The sequence below is a fragment of the Haliaeetus albicilla genome, chromosome 19 (genome assembly GCF_947461875.1).
Source record: "Haliaeetus albicilla chromosome 19, bHalAlb1.1, whole genome shotgun sequence".
NCBI lineage: Eukaryota > Metazoa > Chordata > Aves > Accipitriformes > Accipitridae > Haliaeetus > Haliaeetus albicilla.
Window position 1 is genome coordinate 28,181,167 of NC_091501.1, and position 18,931 is coordinate 28,200,097.

An 18,931-nucleotide genomic window follows, 5' to 3' on the forward strand; every position below is an offset into this window, starting at 1 on the left:
GAGCTCTGCAAAACCAGGCAGACCAGTTTCTAGCCTTCATATTTTAGAAAATGAGTTACCAACACAAACAGATTTAGTTACTGTATTACAGCAAGAGCAATGTATACCAATGCTAAAGCAACGTATAAAACTGTGGTCTCTTAAGAGAGTGGAGTCTCGGTGCTAACTTGACTGGGAACAAGATTTCATGGCAGTCCTGATAGCATTCAGCAAAGTCAAGTAGCATGCCAGTATGTCCAAACCTGTGTCTTTAGCTGAGCAGAAATCAGGAGTATAATAGCTTGTGTATTTCTGTTCTACTCTCCCAGAATCTTCTTGGATTTATGATTTTAAATTTGCCAACACTTAATAACAAGAAAAAAGTAAATTTAGATGCAGGGAAGTGGATTCTAGGTTCAGATTCTCTTAGGATAACAACTCAGGATTGACACATATAAAAAAAGTAATATGTAACTATCTTCAAAGATGAGTTGTTAGGACTAAACTAGTGAATTAGTCTAACTTTATAAAAACTGGAATACATGCCAACTGATAAAGCAGGTCACTTTTAAGTGAAAATAGCATGTAAAGAAGTCAGTAGAAGCATGCCCCTCACACAAAAGCAAACAAAGTAGTAACACATGATCACGTGTCTAGACATCCCTTCTTGCAACTGCTACAAAAAGATGTGTTTGCAAGACCCAAATCAACAGCTTCTCTGAGAGCATTAAAACACTCAAAACCGCCCCAGAGTTGAGAACCCTGAACCTTTCAAAGTTATTCCTGAATTTTAGTATTTACTGTGCTAGACAGTTGACTCGAATTTTTACAATATGCAATTCAGATTGTTAGGAGGCATTAAATATAGATGATTTACAACAGTGAAATATATTCAAATAAGAACATTTTGGTTCACTTACAACCATTATTTGCATAAAAGAATTTTTGATGCGTAACAGAATTTTTTTAGCGTCATTTGCTCACAGAAGTTGATGATGGAGAAAAACTGTTCCCCCTTAATTTCCACTCCAGCCACACTCACATTTGGTCATCCCAACACTTGTGAGACTTGTGGTTGGAAGAGTGAAGGCTGTGCAGGCCAATGACAACTATAATCATGTGAACCGTGTATCCAGAGCCAATTTCTGACACAACTCTCTAATATTTTAAGTAACAGCTGTAAGTTAAAATAGCTAGAATCCTACAAACACTCTCCCATCTTTGATAAGAATCAGAGGTACAATGAACCTTTAGAGCATAATTCTTTAATGTAGCTTCCTGTGGAGTCTGAGATGTAAATCACTCAGATGTGTATCTGTGTTTCAAGAAAAAAGTTAGACCGTATTGAGCTATATTATAGTCTTGACTTCAATTACAGAGCGCAATTTCATATACTGATGTAAAATGTTTCCGTATTATAGAAATCTGATTCCTGCTCCAAACTGAACACCATCACATATCCTGAAAAGAAACAAATAATAAACAATTTAAGTGATAGATAAGGTACTGATAAAATTAAAATCAATTCTCCCAATCCCCAAATTCCCAAGGTTTTCAATCTTTGGAAAGTTACAATTCAAATTTTAGCTGACAAAGGCTTTTTAAAATAAATGCTTTCCCAATCTGTCATCCAAATGGAGTATTTATGTTTGCAAAATAAAGCCCATATTTTCAAATTGCTATTATTCATTCACATTTCACATGAATGACAACTAGAAACATAATCCAACCCCTGTATGAAATACAGGGTACCTCTCACAATATTCACAGGCAAGAAGAGGCCACCTGTCCTGGGTTCAGCTGGGATAGAGTTAATTCTCACAAGAAGCTGGGAGGGGACACAGCCAGGACAGCTGACCCAAACTAGCATTCTAGGGGACATTCCATACCATATGATCTCATGCTCAGTATATAAACTGGGGGAGCTGGGGGGCACAGGGGAGGGAGGCGCTGCTCCAGAACAGGCTGGGCATAGGGTTCCGGGTGGTGAGCAATTGCATTGTGCATCACTTGCTTCGTACATTCTTTTATTAGTATTATTGTTATTATTTCTTGTCTCCTTGTGTTGTCCTATTAAACTGCCCTTATCTCAGACCACGAGTTTTTACCTTTTTCTTCCGATTCTCCCCCCAACCCACCAGAGAGGGGCGGAGTGAGCGAGCAGACACATGGTGCTTAGTTGCCAGCTGGGCCTAAACCACAACACCCCCCTGAAGCTTTTTTATTGTGTACTATAATATTTGCTTGATGTAGGCTAATTGGTTGCTAACAAATTAATTTGTTCTCCCTTTCTCTTTATCTATAGTTAAACTTATTTTCATTTTTCAAGCAAAGACATTAAACTCAGTATTTATCCAATCATTTGTTTTTGGAAGGCTTAAGAAAATCCCATGAGCTGTTTGAGTGATCATGTCCCCTAAAGAAATAAAACCTGCTACACAGCTATTCATACATTTCAACAGCTGATCTCAAGTTCAATGAATTTTGAAACTTGAGAAACAAAGTCTTAAACCAAGAACTACTGTGACACCAACATGAATATAGTGAGCTGAAAGAAGAGCATCAAGTGCTGAAAAATCTCTAAACTGGCATAGAATAAACAAAATTAAAATGCAGCAATTCTCTCTGACAAAACCAGATAGAAGTGCAGTAACCTTTGAAACCAGTTACTACTAAAGAAATTGGTGTAAAAAACAAACCTGTCACCAGATTGTACTCCCATAGGGAAACAGTAGTTCAGTTCTAATCTAGCAATGTTTCCAAGTCGGAGCACTATTCCAGCACCGTAAGACCATCGGATATACTCTGCCAGCTTCTGCAGGTGAGCTCTGGGACCATCACCTGAAAGCAAAAGAGCAGGAGAATAAGAATCAAAGTAGACTGTCAAGGTGGTCAAAGGCTAACTGGATTTTCAGAGGTAGAAGACAGACTACTTAGGAGCACCTCCTGCAGATTCAAAATTTATTTACTACCTCCAAGTCCCATAAACGCCAAGTACCTTGGACTCAGACTACTATGATTTTAGTTGTATTGCTGGTTGATCTTCATCTGCCACCATAGGGTACCTACTTGCATGAATCTGGAAATAAGTACTAAAGACTTAAATGTCTTCAGTGGTCTCTATGTTTTAAAGTTGATTAATCTGCTTTTCAATTGTGCGTAGTGTCTCACTCCCATATGGATGCTGCCTCTCTTCCATCAAGAGAGGCAGACATCAAATATCACTATATCCCAAAATTGATTGAAATGATATTGAAATGTCAAACACTAATACACTGAAATATATCTTGAAAAAAGTTGGGATGGGAGAAAAAAAAAGTCACAGCAGCTACCGCACCCTCATCTACACTCTAACGCCACCACTTTTTATTTAGTTCATCCCAGTAGACATTAGAATCCCACTAAAACATCATCTTCCAATCTCCCTTCAGAATGGTCTAAGATAGCAGGTGTTAATCAATTACCTCACTGGTTTGCGAGCACCACCAACTCACAGATAGTACGGTTACCATCCTGGCTCTTTCCTACAAGTTGTGCTAGAATTTATGTAAAGCTCTAAAAAAATTACTGGCAATCTGTCAAATATGTAAGTTAATAGCAGCAGCTTTTTGACAGGCACCAAAAATATAAGCAGTAAACAAACTGCTACTGAGTAAAAAGACACAGAACAGCTCTCCTTTTTGCTTTTATATAGAGAGAAAAGCAGGTTTTGTTATATACAATTCTATTGAGTCTTACCATAGTTAAGATTGCAGAGGTTTCCAGCATTAAGGAAAAAATGTGTTCGGAAAAGGTCTCCAAACCCTCCCCGGCCTGGCCGGAAGGGAAGAGGGGTGTATAGATGCAAGCCTCCAGCCCAGTAGGCTTCTCCTCCCAAGTAATCACCTATTTAGGTAAAATGTTGGAATAAAAGCATTTACTGTGGAATACATTAAAAGAACCAGTTGTTAAAGGTACAAGAACACATCCTTAAGTTGTTTTACATTGCACTTCTACCCTTTACAACTCTTGCCACTTGCTTCTAGCTCTCTTCAGCCTTACCACTATCTAAAAAAATTAGCACTTACACAATTCTTTGACCCTTCCAAGTGAAGTGCCCTTTTCCTTCATTCCCTCACCAGAACAGCCTGAGGCATGCACCTACTTGTGGTTCATCAGAGACTACCTCCTAAATACCTCTGAAATACTTGCCTTAGCTTTAAAAATGGGAAATTGATACAGTTAAACAAATAGCTTTAAAATATACTGAATGGTGAATCCACTGATAACAGCAAGTCAGCAGCAGAGTAAGGAATAGAACTGAGGAAGCTCCTCGCTCTCAACACACCTTTGTTGATCAAATTACCTTTCCCCTAAGCTACCTGAACATATGCTCTATCAGACAGACATTTAATGTGACTGTCGCTATAACCATCTTTTTGGAACTTTTTCAGCTTGAAAGTTGCTTAGTAATTAAAGTGACACACTGGAAGCATGCAAGTCTGAACACACACTTGATTTACAAAATTAGCTTACAGCTTAACTAAGAACTACTGGGCTTTATTCCATTGTGAACTAACATATAACGATAGATCAAAGAAATAACACTTCTCGGATTCAGACTGCAGAATGAGTGCAATTATTTTTAAGCTACACAAAGCTTAAGGACAGAATTTTACTCTTTGTTACACATTAATATTTACAGTATTGTCAGAGGAGTGAGATTTAAAAGTTTCAGACCTTCACTCTGGGGTCCAATGCTGTACATACTGAATCCACGCACGCTTGTTGGTCCACCAAGGTAAAACCTAGTGAATACAGTCAAATTTAATTTATGCTTCACTTGAAAGGACATATTTGAAAATATCTAGCTTACTTCTAACATTGCTTTTCAGAGTTCCAGGTAACTTTGCAACAGGTTTAGTAAAGTGTATTTAAAGAAACACAAGAAATTACATCTAAATCTAAACCCTGATGCATCTGGCAAAAAAAATTCAAAATAAATGGAAGTATTAAAAATAAAAATCAGTCTTCCATCATTTACAAAGATCAAAAGGGAAGGATCCCCAGCACTGAATAAGAATCAGAATACTGTCTGATTTTCTGTTTTAATAATTTTGATAGAAATACTGTAGGTAAGATCTACCATGTGAAGTTGACACTTAGTATTCATTGTAAATAAATTTAAGTCTAAATGGTTTCTGCTAGTGATCTTTAAACATAGGTGGTAGAGGCCAAAATTGTCTAAAAAGCCAACATAGTTACAATATGGCTTTACTTCCAAAAATATCTACAGTGTTACCTATGCCTGACACAAAATTTTGCAGATGGTAAATACTATTTTGCAACCGTAAATATTGGCAGGCAGAGCTACTACATAACAAATTATAAATTTATACTACCCCAATATGAAAATCAAACCCAGAAGGCATGGCTTGAGTACTAACATGCTATTAAAGCTAACTAGAAACGTTTTATTCTCCTCAGAACCAGAACTACTACTGCTTCTCTCTTCTACTATAGTTTTCTTTATACATTATCAGGATTGACTGAAAAAAATTAAGAAACATTTAAAAAACTTGCCTATCAGCTATACTGGATGGCTTGTCTCCAATAGGTACTAGCATTCCACCCCAAAGTGATGCTGAAAAAACCTTTGGAGAGAAAAAGAGTTGTTTATTAATACATATTACTTAATTTCCCTAAAAACAGTATTAGTAGAATTTCATCACTCAGTAACAGGCAGAGCTCCCATTAGTCTGACAGAAAGTTACAGATGATCACAGCGTATGCATGGATAGCACACCAACAGTAATGGTATTTTCAGGAAACTCTTAATCATTGCTGCCCTCTTTCTTTTATGCAGTGCTACATCCTGAAAAAATCAATACACCACATTTGAACCAAGTGCTACTTTCACAATAGCTAAGGGGAACACTCATCCAGCTCCTATTTTCTTATAAATTTTCATGTCTTAACATAAGACAACACTGCTGATATAAATTACTCCTGGCAATTTTAAACCCATAGGAGGCTAAGTCCAGCAAATAGCTACCAAAAATGTACAATTATTACCTCTCTGTAAATTAACCTTGTAATTAAATGAAATGACCTTCTGCAACTCATTATATTGACATCGAATACACATACAGCATTACTGCTTATCTGTACAGTAATTCTTGGGAGCCAAATCACTATAATAAATACATTTAATCATTTGCTTGCTGCCGGTGTACCAAGTAGAAGTACTACCGCCAGATGGTGAGATCTATTATCAATACCTAGGCAAAAGGTGTTGGATAATGTCTCTAACTGGACAGCACACTCCTGCTACCTTCTGCCCCCAAAGTCCCCAGATGCCTCCCCTGCCATTATCAGATGTGAACTCATCAGGCGGTACACGCGTATCTGGTCACACAACACACAGCATATGTAAAAGCCAGCTGCACACAAGTCTATGCTCATGAACAATGGGTGACATAAAATTATGTACGTGACGTGATGAGATACGCTTCACTTTCATTCATGATGTGGGCATATTAGCAGTCATGGGAAAGAGCAAAGTCCTCTTAGCATAGCCATGAAGCCATTAAATTACTTCATAGGAGAATACGCTGTCTTTCTCAGCTGAAGGTCAGCAAATAAATGTAACATGATTAGAAGTGCACTCATAAGGCAATGCCTTTTCTTCCACCACATGGAAGGTGCAAATATAATGATGTAATAACAAAAGGGTATAGCAAATAGCCTTAAAATGCCCTTCTGTGTTGGCCTCATTGGTCTATCTAACTCAAGAACTTCATTGCACCGAGTTGCCTCAGAACAAAAGCATGAAACAATAGACTGACAGATCCTTACAGCATCAGTTCACTAGTATCTGCACTATGGAAGCAGCTTGGAGTTTTTCAGTTGTACTGTTGGCATAATGCTAAGAAATCTTCCAGTCTCCTAGAATTTCTTCATTATTCCAATACTTCTTAAAAAGCTTTCAAGATGCAGAGATCTTCTCAACACTTTTTTGGTTTGGTTTGGTTTTTCCTAGTATGTTGGGATGCAAACTATTGTGACCTCCGATTTTTAAATCTTCATCATGGAAGTTGCTGCTTAATTCTCCATTCACCTACGAGACAAGAACTTACTGCACTATCACCATATGATAAAGAACTTCTTTCTAAATACAGACAGAAATATTTCTAGTATATAGCTAAATTCTTATTTCACTAAGCAGAAAAACACCTATTTCCACCTAATACTAGCTCTATGCTGTTAAAGATGCCTGAAACTTAAGACCTCTACGTTCTCATAAGAAGCTGGAGTGCATTAGACATGGAGTGGAGTTATCCAGTGTCATTTCCTCTGAAGGAAATCTAGTTGGTATACACAAGAACTGCTCTGCCAACCAAACCAAGACTTCTAAGTGATGATGATACAAGGATTTGCTTCAAAACCACACAGTGACTCCAAACCAAAGTACTAATGTAGACACACTATAAAATATGTGATGTGCTCTGCCTACCGGGTGGCAGACTGGGGTCTCCTATAAACTCACGCTACCTTGTGTCTTTCTTACTGGCACTTAAATCATTTATTGTGCACAAATATGAAGTTCAAAATGTTGTAGTGCAAGCTTAGTGTTGTAGTGAAATGACCCTTCCCGTTCTTGACCAATAATTTTACACAGAAGAAATAATTACATGCTATGATACCAAAATTAGTCGTCATATATTCATAATTTACAATGACAAAAGAAAACTAAACCAAGATTAGTCAGAATATTCATAACTAGGTGAAAGAGACAGAACAAAGGCTGCAATAAGTTTCTGAAAAATCACTCTTAAGAAAGATCACAAAGAACAGACATGCCCAACATCACTTCTGAAAGGAAAATAGTTCTTATGGTTAACTGTCAAACAACTTGTTCTTTCCAAATGCCCACTTCTGTGCATGGCAGGAATGTCAGGTTAAAAATAAAGAATACTTCACTTCAAAAAAAACAAATGAAGATATCTACACCATCCATCCTTCACTTCCACGATCTTTTTCTAATCCATGGTGAAAAATCATCATAAGACATAGATTCAATAACCTCGTTTGTTAACTCAGATCAATTACTAAATTATCTTCAGAAAAATTACCGAATCCCAGAGAAGTTGCTTATTCAGCTGAAATTCAAAATCCTCTTTTAGAAAGCTCACATCTCCACCTGTATAGCCAGCCAACTCCTGCAAAGACATAAGTTTATGAAAGTTGTAACGGATTTTACAAGGTTCTTCCCCCAAAAAGTTCATCATGTCTGCATCAGCATAAGCAGTGTTTTCTGTACAGGGAAGACAGATACACTGGTATGGAGAGACAACTGAATTTTGGACCAATGAAAAAACCACGCATGACCCTCAGAACAATGAGCTGCAATCTTCTCCTCCAAATATTAAACTAAGGTATTGTTTTCTAAGCCATTTTGTAAATGACAGCAAAATAGAATGAGGCTGGAAAATTCAGCACCCGAAATCAAAACTCTTACTGTACTTGCCTAGACCTGAGCAGATTCCATATGTACTAAAGCAGGGCTGAAGAACCAGACAGACAGTTGCATTACACCAGTGCTAGTTGAAAATAACAAGTGACGTGACTGAATTGGTGTTAGAGGCAACATCTAAGAAACGGTATGTTAACTAAACGCTGAATTATAACCACCTTTCTCACTCACAAACAGAATCGTTCACTGCTCCAAACAGGAACACTAGCACTTCAAGTTCTACTGACATTTCAAAGCAAACTGCTTCTAAAGCACTGCAGAAGTCAATGTTTCTGAAGTATTAACCCATACAGCAGAAAAGCCAGCTTTTCTAAAAGCTCTGAACATAACAAGAGTGAAAACCATTTTCTGTGCCAAAATGATTCATGTGTATGCCTTTGAGAGTTATTTTTACCCAGTCTTTCATTTTTAATTCTAAGACTTACAAACTTTGTAAGTAGCTACAGGACCCACTGCAAAATGTAGAGTAAATACTGTCAGGGATAATGTATCTCAGCTAATAAAATATTTAATGCTAATGGCGAGATAAAATGGCTGTGCTGCTTGACCAATGGTATACAAATGAAAATTTGCCATCATAAAAAAGATTTCATGATTTTAAAAGGCACATACTGTAAAGATAAAAAGTAAATACTGACCATCACTGTCTCCTAATCAATTTATGATTAATTTCTAACTTTAGACATTTTTAACATGAACATCAATCAGATAAATTAAGACTTACTCAAATATACTATTACTGGATTTTATCTGTAAGTGTAAGTGATTTAATACTACCTGATTAATTTTTAGTAAAGCACCTCGTCTTGGCAAGATTGAAGAGTTCCGGGAATCAATTACCATAGCGTGCTGAAAAGAATCAAATAATTATTTTTAGGTTCTCATATCTGTTGAATACCACAGAGTGACACTATTATTTTCCTTCAAAAACTGGGCACACAGTGGAAGACAGCCACAGCTCCAGCTAAGGCTAGTGCAGCTCCATGGAGTTGGGAGCAATGTACCCACAGACTTAGTTCTGACTTCAGAAGCCACATCAAATATGTATACATTTATACCTTTTGACCATGGTACACACCAGAAATATGGCAGCAACAATGCCCCAGTGTAAGTCACTGATTTTGTGACAGTAATCTGCAAATAGTTTATTCCTACAATTTGTAAGCTACATGTTAAAGATGACAAGTGACCAAAAACCGGCATAGGAAAGAATATTTAGAAAGGGCATAGCAACTGCAGGATGAGGAAATTTACTGATCCTATCTTCTACAAAGCAAAAGCAAAACAATTCTGCAAAAAGAGACGGCAGATGACACGGAGGGAGGCCCTGCAGAAACAACAAGCCAGCCTAAGCAATAGCCAAAATGCAATGGTCCACTATGAAAATACGTTTTCTCTTTGGACCTCCTGGATGACTCTGTGTGAATGACCAAACACAGCAAAAGACGTTTGAAGTAAAACACACTACCTACTATGACAAAAAGTTCCTTTGGTATCATTCGTAAGTATTAAATGACTCAAAAGAATGTGCTTTTAAAAATTATCACGAAAAAGCCTTACAGAGAGAGAAGATTTAAGAGAGTGTCCACTTTCTTCTCGAACGGAAAAGGATGCTGTTCTAGCAAGGCAGCCAAGCTCTCTCCACACACCCTCCCACTTCAGTGTGTGATTGGTCTTCCAGATGGGAAACTACAAATAAAGAATTGAGTAAGACATGAAAAAATTTTTGCCACAAAAGTAAAATAAACACTTCCCTGAAAAATCTCTCTCTCTAAAGTTTTTTATACATGAGTCTATGCTTTTTCTTTCCAAACTTCTTGGATCAGAGAGAAATCCTTTTTCATTTCAGAGTAATGCTAATTCTGCTCCAGCCAAGACAGTTTCTCCAAGTAGGTGCACACTGTTTAATCCATCCCAAATGAAAAATATCTTGAATTGGGCTGATACAGTCAGCTAGGCAACCAGCTGCCTCTCTGAAATGATACTTTAAACGTTAGAAATTTGGAGAAAAACGCATCAGTATTTTTATAGGGCCAAAATAAGACTGAGTTCTAACAAAAAGACTAAGGTGTATTAATTACCTCTGTCATTTTAAAATTGTTGCCATCTTTCAAATAATGACAAGTCAGGCCTGTGCACAAGTGTTTCAATCATTAAAAAAAGTAAACCAAATATTATGCAAAAGCCAGCTGTGACCTGCATTAAATGGAAATGAAGCATGTGTGCCACAAACACTTGTGCTACACTTACATTAAATTCTGTTGATATTCCTCTATCAGTTTCACGAAGAGAGCTCCAAGGGAACTGTCCAGTTACTTTATACAGGTTAACTGAAAAACTGAAACACAACATTACTGGTAGTTTTGAAAGTGAAACTATTTAAGTAGGTGGAGTTTTAAATTATCACAAAAACTTAAGAAACTAGCTCTGCTACATTATTAACAGACCCTCAGCAAAGGAATAGATTTAATTATTACTCAATGAAAGATCTTATTAATTGGTTTATATTCCTTCACTAAAAAAAAAGTACTAAAAAATGCATCCCCTACTTTCTTTCAAATTTTCCAGGCTGTGGTTTGAAGAATGACAGGCCATATGAAGTTTCCTTTGTTCCATAGGAGAACTGGAAGGTTACCTTTTCTGCACGTCCAAAAAGATTTGGGAACTTGAGCCCAAGTACCTACGGAACATAAAAAAACCCACAACTGTTCATATAGTTTGCCATCTTGCATCTTAACTGTATGCTGAAGACAAGCATATCTACCATTGGAATGAGAAATGAAGACATTAAAAATAGCTGTAACTGAATGTGTTTTTCTTTTAAATTAGGTTTCTCTTTGCACTGGCAGCAAAAGCCATCACAACAGCACAAGTTACACTTAATCATCCAGTTTTTGTTGCTGTCCAGTCGTTGCTGACTTAATCTGCATTCTCACTGTATCATCAGTACTGCTATTATTTCAAGCAAAATCTCCCAGCCAGTCTCCAAGCCCAGAATGGTAAGTCTTTGGCATAATAAGCAGCTGCTCTGCAACTGCAGACTTTCAAGGTGATCATCAGGAAAACTACTTGTCAGGCAGAGTTCATCAGAACCACAGCAATAAGCCAAATGAAAATTATCAATACAGAGTCACTCCCCTGTATTTTTGAGTAACAAGATGCTTTTGCAATCAGTCCTGATGGCAGTACAACATATCATTACAAATCTCCAGAAACTAAACACTTTCACCTGTTCTGACACAAATTCCTTTATCCCTTTGGCAGCTCTTGGCCCTTTGGCAGCAAGGATGGAGCAGGTTTCCTCCAAGTACAGGCACTATCAGGACTGTTCTACTATTGTGTGTTCTATTTTAAAAGAATGTAAAAAAGCTACCAAATCCTGATCACCTTTGTCTAACCACTACTGGAAGCAAATCAGTCACCGGAACTTTGTGATAATGGCTACTATGTAATTATCCAACTAACCAGAAACCACTAATCCAAAGGGCTATTACTATGAAATATTAGATCTATAGGCTTCAAATTAACTTAAGGGATTAGAATAAATGTCAAATCTATTTAACTCTTAAGAAAACATAACCTCTGCTGCCAGTACCAGCGTATACAAGTCATGCTTTTATATCATTCAAACGTTTTACTTCTCTACAACAAATTACAATCAAATAGAGGGGGAAACTTAGTACAAAAACAGAATCCACAGTAGCTTTCCAACTGTTTTCAGACACACTAGAACCAACAGGTCGGATTCCCCACTGGTTTCATTCAGGCCATGACACCCTGGACGTTGCCCTCAGCAGCAGGGCCACATAAGCAGCTCTCAACTCACTGAGTTCCTATTCTCCCTCCACTTGCAAAACACCCTCACCTGAGTCGTGCAGTATCTTATCCAGGTTAAAAATACCCCTAAGAAGAACAGTCCCTTGATCTGGCTTATCTAGCAGCACCAGGCACAGCTGCACTGTGCACATTAGAAGGCAGAATGGGTGCAGGAATAAGCACCTGAAAGCATGATCTACTTACGCCAGCACGTCTGTTAGAAGGACATTAAGAGAACAACAGTACGGCTGTTACTTTTTCTGTCAATTGGTAAATATTTTTCACGCAACATTTTAATCTGATGCATCCTTAATTGAAGCAAATGCAAACAAGTTCTACAGTTTGTATGGTTCTGGAAAACCTTGCATTTTGCAGCCCAGAATAACTGGTACTGGGCTAAACAGTGAAAACCAAGAAAACAGTTTGTAAGTCAAATATAAAGCATTTCGACTGAGAAGAAAAACACTTTAAATAGATCTCATAGAAACATAAATGCCAAACTCCTTACTAATCTCTCCAGTAGATAAAGCGTCTTAAAATGACTTAAATTATTTCTTGATAATACTTAAGAATTAAAAAATTAACATACTGAGTTGGAAGCTACAGCATTCTCCCCTAGCTCAAAATAGGCTTTTGCTGAATGAAAGCCTGACTAATACAAAGACTCTTTAGAGACAAAGGTCTGGCAAAGCCTTAGTAAAGCTGGATCAAGAAAATAATTTGGCTTGGATCAAAGTCCTCACTTATTTAATCACCAAATTCCTTGCTAGGTTTGAAACATGAAAGTAAGAGGAATATCAAAAGGAATTAATAATTATTTGAAATAATCCATACCATACTGCCTTCATTGTTGCCAACCATAGTATTATAGCTTCCAGTTAGTCTTCTCAATTCTGTTACCTCAAAGGTTACATCTAAACCATTTGGAAGGGCGTCATCTCCTACACAGACAAACAAACAAACAGATGTATATTATCTCTAAAGAGCTATTTAAAAAAAAAGCAGACAGAAGATGACTTGAATTATTTGAGAACTGGTTGAATTAAATGATAATGAAAGTCTACATTACAAAGAAAAATGGCTTGAGAAAAAGATGTCGTTCGGGTATGAGTGCAGAATTTGGTTCAATCATAGCATGACTGGCTTTAATCATCAACATGTTAGTTTAATTATGAAGTAGTAACATTTGTTTGTTACCTACCCACTAAAAACAAATATGTACACAAATCCTTACACTAGAATAAACAGAAATTAAAGTGGTCCAGACGTGGCAAGAACACCACCATCACTAGGGCAGAGCTCCCAGCACTCTGCAGGTAAGTGCTAAACAACAGAAACCACCCAGTTCCCTCAGGGCTCTGGCTATGGCAGCTGTTCCAAAACAGAGGTGTCAAGGGTACCTAATTCTGCTTGAAACAAATGAGACAGCATCCCATCACCAGCAACCTGTGGGACTGCACTGTGTTTCCTTCTCAATAACATGACTTTCCTCTGCTGAAGAGAATAGCAATGGGTTTGAGAAGCAACCACAAGCCTGGGAATGTCAACTGAACCTTACTGTGAAACCCGCATACATTCAGCTGCCCCACAGATACTATTAATCACAAGCACTGATACAATTACCTGTATTTCCTTAAGCACCAAGGAGGTGCTGCTACAATGTCAGTTATGTGATGTGCTAAACATGGAAGCACAGGACACATTTTCAAGCTTTTCCTCAAGTGTTCCTCTGAAACTTGGGATTAAGGGTTGTGTACCGTAATCATTTTAGTGCTGGAAATTCACTCATTTTTGCATCTACACAAGTAGTATTTATATATGCAGAGATGCAGACATATACAAATACATCTTTTTCAAAAGGATAATGGATGTAGACACATACATTCGTATATATAGCATACCTACATGTACATCTAAAATATATAAAGGTATATGAGAGAGTAAGTTATATACACAAAAAATGTCCAACCTGTTACATAGGGAAATATACATAGGTATGCACATGCCTGTGTGTGTATGAGGAAAAAAGGTGAGGATTAATGAGGCAATACATACCTTGACAGGTATCAATCAGAACCTCTACCTGTCTAAAGATTCCTAGACGAAGCAACTTTTCACGAGCTTCATGCGATTTTCTCATCACCTACAGGATGAGGTAAGTAGCTCAGTCTTTCAGGTTATCAAAAAATAACTAGGACAAAATAGTTAAAATGCAACAAAGTCATACAATATTCACAGATTTTGTATACAAAGACACATATATGCGCCTTCAAAACAGATCACAACCACTTTAACACTTGAATCTGTAAAGAAATAAATTAAACCCAGAGCATCTGGCTCAATTCCTACCTTCTGTTAGTTTGCAATCTAACTGTTATAATACTTAAACCTATTATTCAAAGAGGCTTCAGTACTTAAAACTTATACACCTATTTAGGGGGCCCATGCTTTTCGCTAAAAACCCACGCGCCCTAATCTGTTTAAATTTAGACCAATTCACAGGTCTAACTGCCAGCCATACTCCAGTAGGAATCATCACCTAAAAGTGCAAGGACATACAGCCTAACTCACACTTTGATCCATTGCGGAGACTGGCATCAGTTATCTGTGCTGAGATCCAATAATTTATCTTAAGCAAATTAACTGAAAGTGTCACCTACACAGTTAGCAATTCTCAAATGGGAAGAGTGAAGCTGAAAAAGTATCTGAGAGTACTGTTTGCCATTTCACAACGTCTTTGACCTGAATACATCAAAAAATACAGTATCTGCCAGTATTTCATATTTAAGTTTGGCTTGCACATCACAGGATCAGAATCATCACAAAACTTGACAAAGTTGCCCCATGTCTGAAGGGAGTAGCCCAAAGCAGGAAAAAGAGAGAAAATCGTAACATGAATTTTTAAACAGTAGCTCTGATATTCACTACAGTACTTACATCAATGAGATTTTTAGCCTTGAAAACATCAGAGATTTCATACATGATAATGTCATCTTTGGTCCTTCCAAGTCCATCGAAGTGCACATGCTGAACCACGACCTAAACAGAACAGATGTTTAAACACAAATACTGAATTTGCATCTAATAATGAGTATCAAAATCACCAATGCAGAAAAAAATATTGTTGTCCAAGTGAAAAACCCTGAAGATTCCTAGGGTAATCACTGCTAACCTACATTATCAGAAACCAGTGCTAACTACAATTCTGTAAAGTTGTTCCCTTAACATGAAAATTAAAGAAAAAAGAATTCTAATACCAAAGCTAATACTGATTGGAGCAGAAGAGACAGTAACAGACTGTAGCTGCTGGGATTTTAGTCGTAAGTGTTGTATGGACAAGTAAGTCACTGCAGAAATCACACTGAGATATTGAGACATGTAAGACAAAACACGTAGCTAGTCGCAGTTAGCTATTTCTTGTATCAGCTACACATAAGCAAAGAGTTAAAAGACGCAACAAACAAACCTACAAGCCCTGGAGCGCTGTAGTTTAAAATGCATACTAAGATCACTAGTATTATGAGGTTTTATACTTTCTTAAAATCATTCATCTTGTTATATAATTATCTGAGATAATTTTACCTTAAAAATCACAAAACAGTCCAGGTTAGCTGGTACAAATGGACTACAGTGATTGCATTTCCCTTACTTTTCCAACCTTTTCAGTGTATTATAATTTTAGGGGTAAGCATAAAAAAAAGAAAAATCTGCAAATGCTTCATGTATTCACATATAATAAAACAGCAGAGTAAGAGCGACCTAGCATTACTGCAAATTGCTTTAAAAAACCCTATCAGAATATATACATAATGAACTAAATAAAAACTAAATGTTATTAGCAAGTTTCTAGTGAGGATGACTCTGAATAGCATAAGGGAAAGGAAAATTTTAATAAAAACTAAGATAACACATGATATCTCATGCCTCTAGCATGGCTAAACATATGGGCCAAGACAGACCTGCTCTTACATGTGAAATACTAAAAAAAAAAAAAAAAAAGTTACCATCCTCTGCTGAAGTTAGTATTTCCTTTAGTAACATAATTCACATGGTGGTACTTTACCCTAACCTGGCTAATACTGCACTCTAGCAGATTAAGGACAGTTGCTTGGTTTGTTCCTAAGCAGCATTGCAGGAGCAGTAATCTCTTAGGAGAGAGAGAGGAAAGCAGCATCTGGAAACAGGTCTGTTAGCTCAGAGCTGAATTTTAGTAACAACTCCTGTGGTAGGGGAAAAAAAGAATAGGAACTAGACAACATCAGATTAAATTCACAGTATTAAATTTAATTCTTTCACATCTCAAACGATAGTTTAGAAAGTTCCTTTAGGAAAAACAAGCAAGCAAGGGTGCCAAGACATTTCTCTTAAGAAAAAAATCAGAATGTTGTTCAGGTACTTACATCTTTGTTTTCGAGAATTTCCTGCTTGGCCTCAGGTTCAACTTCAACCAGTTCAGCTTCCTCTCCCAGGGCACCAAAGTCTGGCCCACCCATTGGAAGAGGCTCCAAACTCTAAAAGCATAAAAGAAAACTGCGTTTAATATGGTATGCGGATTTGTGATTTATGCCTTTTGCAAAGGAAAAAAACTATGGTTCTTGACACTGTGCTCATCAGATCCTAAGGGAAAAGAAGCAAAAGAGAAGAACTAAAATAAGGGGAATTACCAGCACGCTTGTCACCTACCTGCTTGCTGAAATCTTTAATGAAAGCTGAATAGCTTCCATGTCGAATGAGTTCTCCAAAATACTCTGCACTCTTCCAAAAATAACCTTATTTTTAAGGCATGCTTCCTGTGTTAAAGATGAATTCTACCTTCTTAAACAAACAAACAAATCTAAAGCATCAGGGTGTCACTACTTAGTTTGGTGTTTTGGGAGGGAGAGGAGCATGAATGTTGAACAATTAAAAAAGAAAAAAAAGGTGTTTTCAGCACGTTACTTTGCTTTACATATATTTATATTTTATATTTTTATATTTTAATATTTCTTCTAAAAGTAACCTTCCAAGTAATGCTCAAGAACCTCAGGCCCTATCCATCAGAAGTGAACATTTTAATGAAAAAGGTTTCCAGCACAGCGTGGCTTTATTTACTATACCTGAAAGAATCCTAAAATAAGACTTATCAGAAGATAATGGATTCAAGCATGAATAGAGGGTTATCTGCAAAAGCAGAGGTCAGGATTGGATAACTCAGTAAATCTACTTTTAGTCTTAAGTTACTAATACAGTACTTGCTGCATTATTTAAGGATAGCTGTTTTGCTGGAATAGTAAATTGCTGTTACATATCAGAATCAAGTTAAATGAAGACTGAATCTCACTTCCAATAATTTTCAGCCAAGCATGAAACACTCTGCATCCACACAATATTGTATACCACTTTATACTACAGATGGATACAAAACCAAGAACACACAAAAAAATTTGAAAGGGAAATTGAATTAGTCATGGTAATTAGATACTCTGGAGCCCTAACAGCCCCCTGCAACTGTTCCTCAGTCTAATTAAACACTATGTAAAAGCCTGCTGGTTTTCAACAGGCTCACAGAAAAGAGGTATTCTACCTGGGACCTTGAGGAATCATCCAGACCATTCTTAGCCCCCAAATAAGTCAGTCACTCATTAATCATACCTGAATTACCTACATCGCAGTTTTAAACACCCCTATGCAGGCTCCCCGCGGTTGCTTTAAGGGGAAAGTAATTTAAGCTAAATTCACAAGGTATTTCACCAAATGAACTTAACATTTGCTCTGTGATTCCTTTGCTTTACAGTCAACAGCACCACCAACCTTTTCTGTGTTACACTGATATTCTTAGAGCTTGACTTTCTCATAACCTGCCTCGCACGGCTCTTAGCGCTTCTCCACAGAGCGGACCGCTGCTCTAGAATATCCTGAGAGGTGCTTCTCCAACGAAGCCTTGAGGCACGGAGAATTCACCGCCTTCCTAAAGTATCTCAGACCCTACGCATCCTTATTCTTTGAAATTATTTCCTGAGGGTTAAGCCAGGCTTCCTCCCGTTGCCATTACAACCACTGCTTCTTTCTCCTACCGCGACAGAAACCAAACGCTCCTTCTTTAAGCAAACAGCTCTCCGGGTTTGGAGAGCGATGCGTTTGTTCACCGAGACCTGCTGCTCGCCGTCCCCGTCCCCCCCCCCCCCGCCTCCCCGGGGCCTGGCCCGAAGGTCGTCTACCGACGACCTTCGGGCCAGGCCCCGGGGAGGCGGGGGGGGACGGCGAGCGCCAGCCGCTGGTCCGCCAGCCGCTGGTCCGGCGGGTCCCCCCCCCGGCGCTTACCCGTGCGTGCACGGTGCCCATGGCGAGAAAAGCGGCGGCGGCCGTGAGGGGCCGTGAGGGGCTCAAGGCCGCGGTCCGGCAGCTGCCATGACAGGAAGCCCCACCCCGGTTGCCATTGGGCCGGGGGAGAGGGAAGAGGCGGGGCGAAGCGTGCGTGGCCCGGATGTTTCCCGCCGGCGGGCAGGAAGGAGAGGGCGGGGCTGCCGTGAGGTGAGACAGGCGTCATCGGAAACGGACGCCGGGATTTGGGACGTTTTACGGGGTTTCGAACAGTTATTTAGCGCTTGGTGCCTGCGCCGTGCTGAATTAGTGCGTTTTAAC

General features: G+C 38.2%; 1 protein-coding gene across 1 annotated transcript; it reads right to left on the minus strand.

The window, feature by feature from the left end:
* Window positions 1–1,228: 1,228 nt before the first annotated feature.
* SAMM50 (SAMM50 sorting and assembly machinery component) lies at window positions 1,229–18,764 on the minus strand. Its single transcript, XM_069806962.1, has 15 exons — window positions 18,611–18,764; window positions 16,711–16,821; window positions 15,248–15,349; window positions 14,366–14,453; window positions 13,145–13,251; window positions 11,044–11,174; window positions 10,745–10,832; window positions 10,055–10,183; window positions 9,272–9,343; window positions 8,094–8,180; window positions 5,542–5,612; window positions 4,699–4,766; window positions 3,718–3,864; window positions 2,679–2,820; window positions 1,229–1,440 (listed from the first exon to the last, which is right to left on the minus strand). The coding sequence occupies exons 1-15, from the start codon at window positions 18,629–18,631 to the stop codon at window positions 1,395–1,397; spliced, it is 1,410 nt and encodes a 469-aa protein (XP_069663063.1). The 5' UTR covers window positions 18,632–18,764; the 3' UTR covers window positions 1,229–1,394.
* Window positions 18,765–18,931: the final 167 nt, after the last annotated feature.

Excerpts from the sequence above, each read along its gene's own strand:
- SAMM50 (XM_069806962.1), bottom strand. The coding sequence starts at position 18,631 with ATGGGCACCGTGCACGCACGG. Across the intron at positions 16,822-18,610 it reads TGGGCACCGTGCACGCACGG|AGTTTGGAGCCTCTTCCAAT; the intron begins GTAAGCGCCGGG and ends TTATGCTTTTAG. Across the intron at positions 13,252-14,365 it reads TCTGATTGATACCTGTCAAG|GAGATGACGCCCTTCCAAAT; the intron begins GTATGTATTGCC and ends TTGTCTGTGTAG.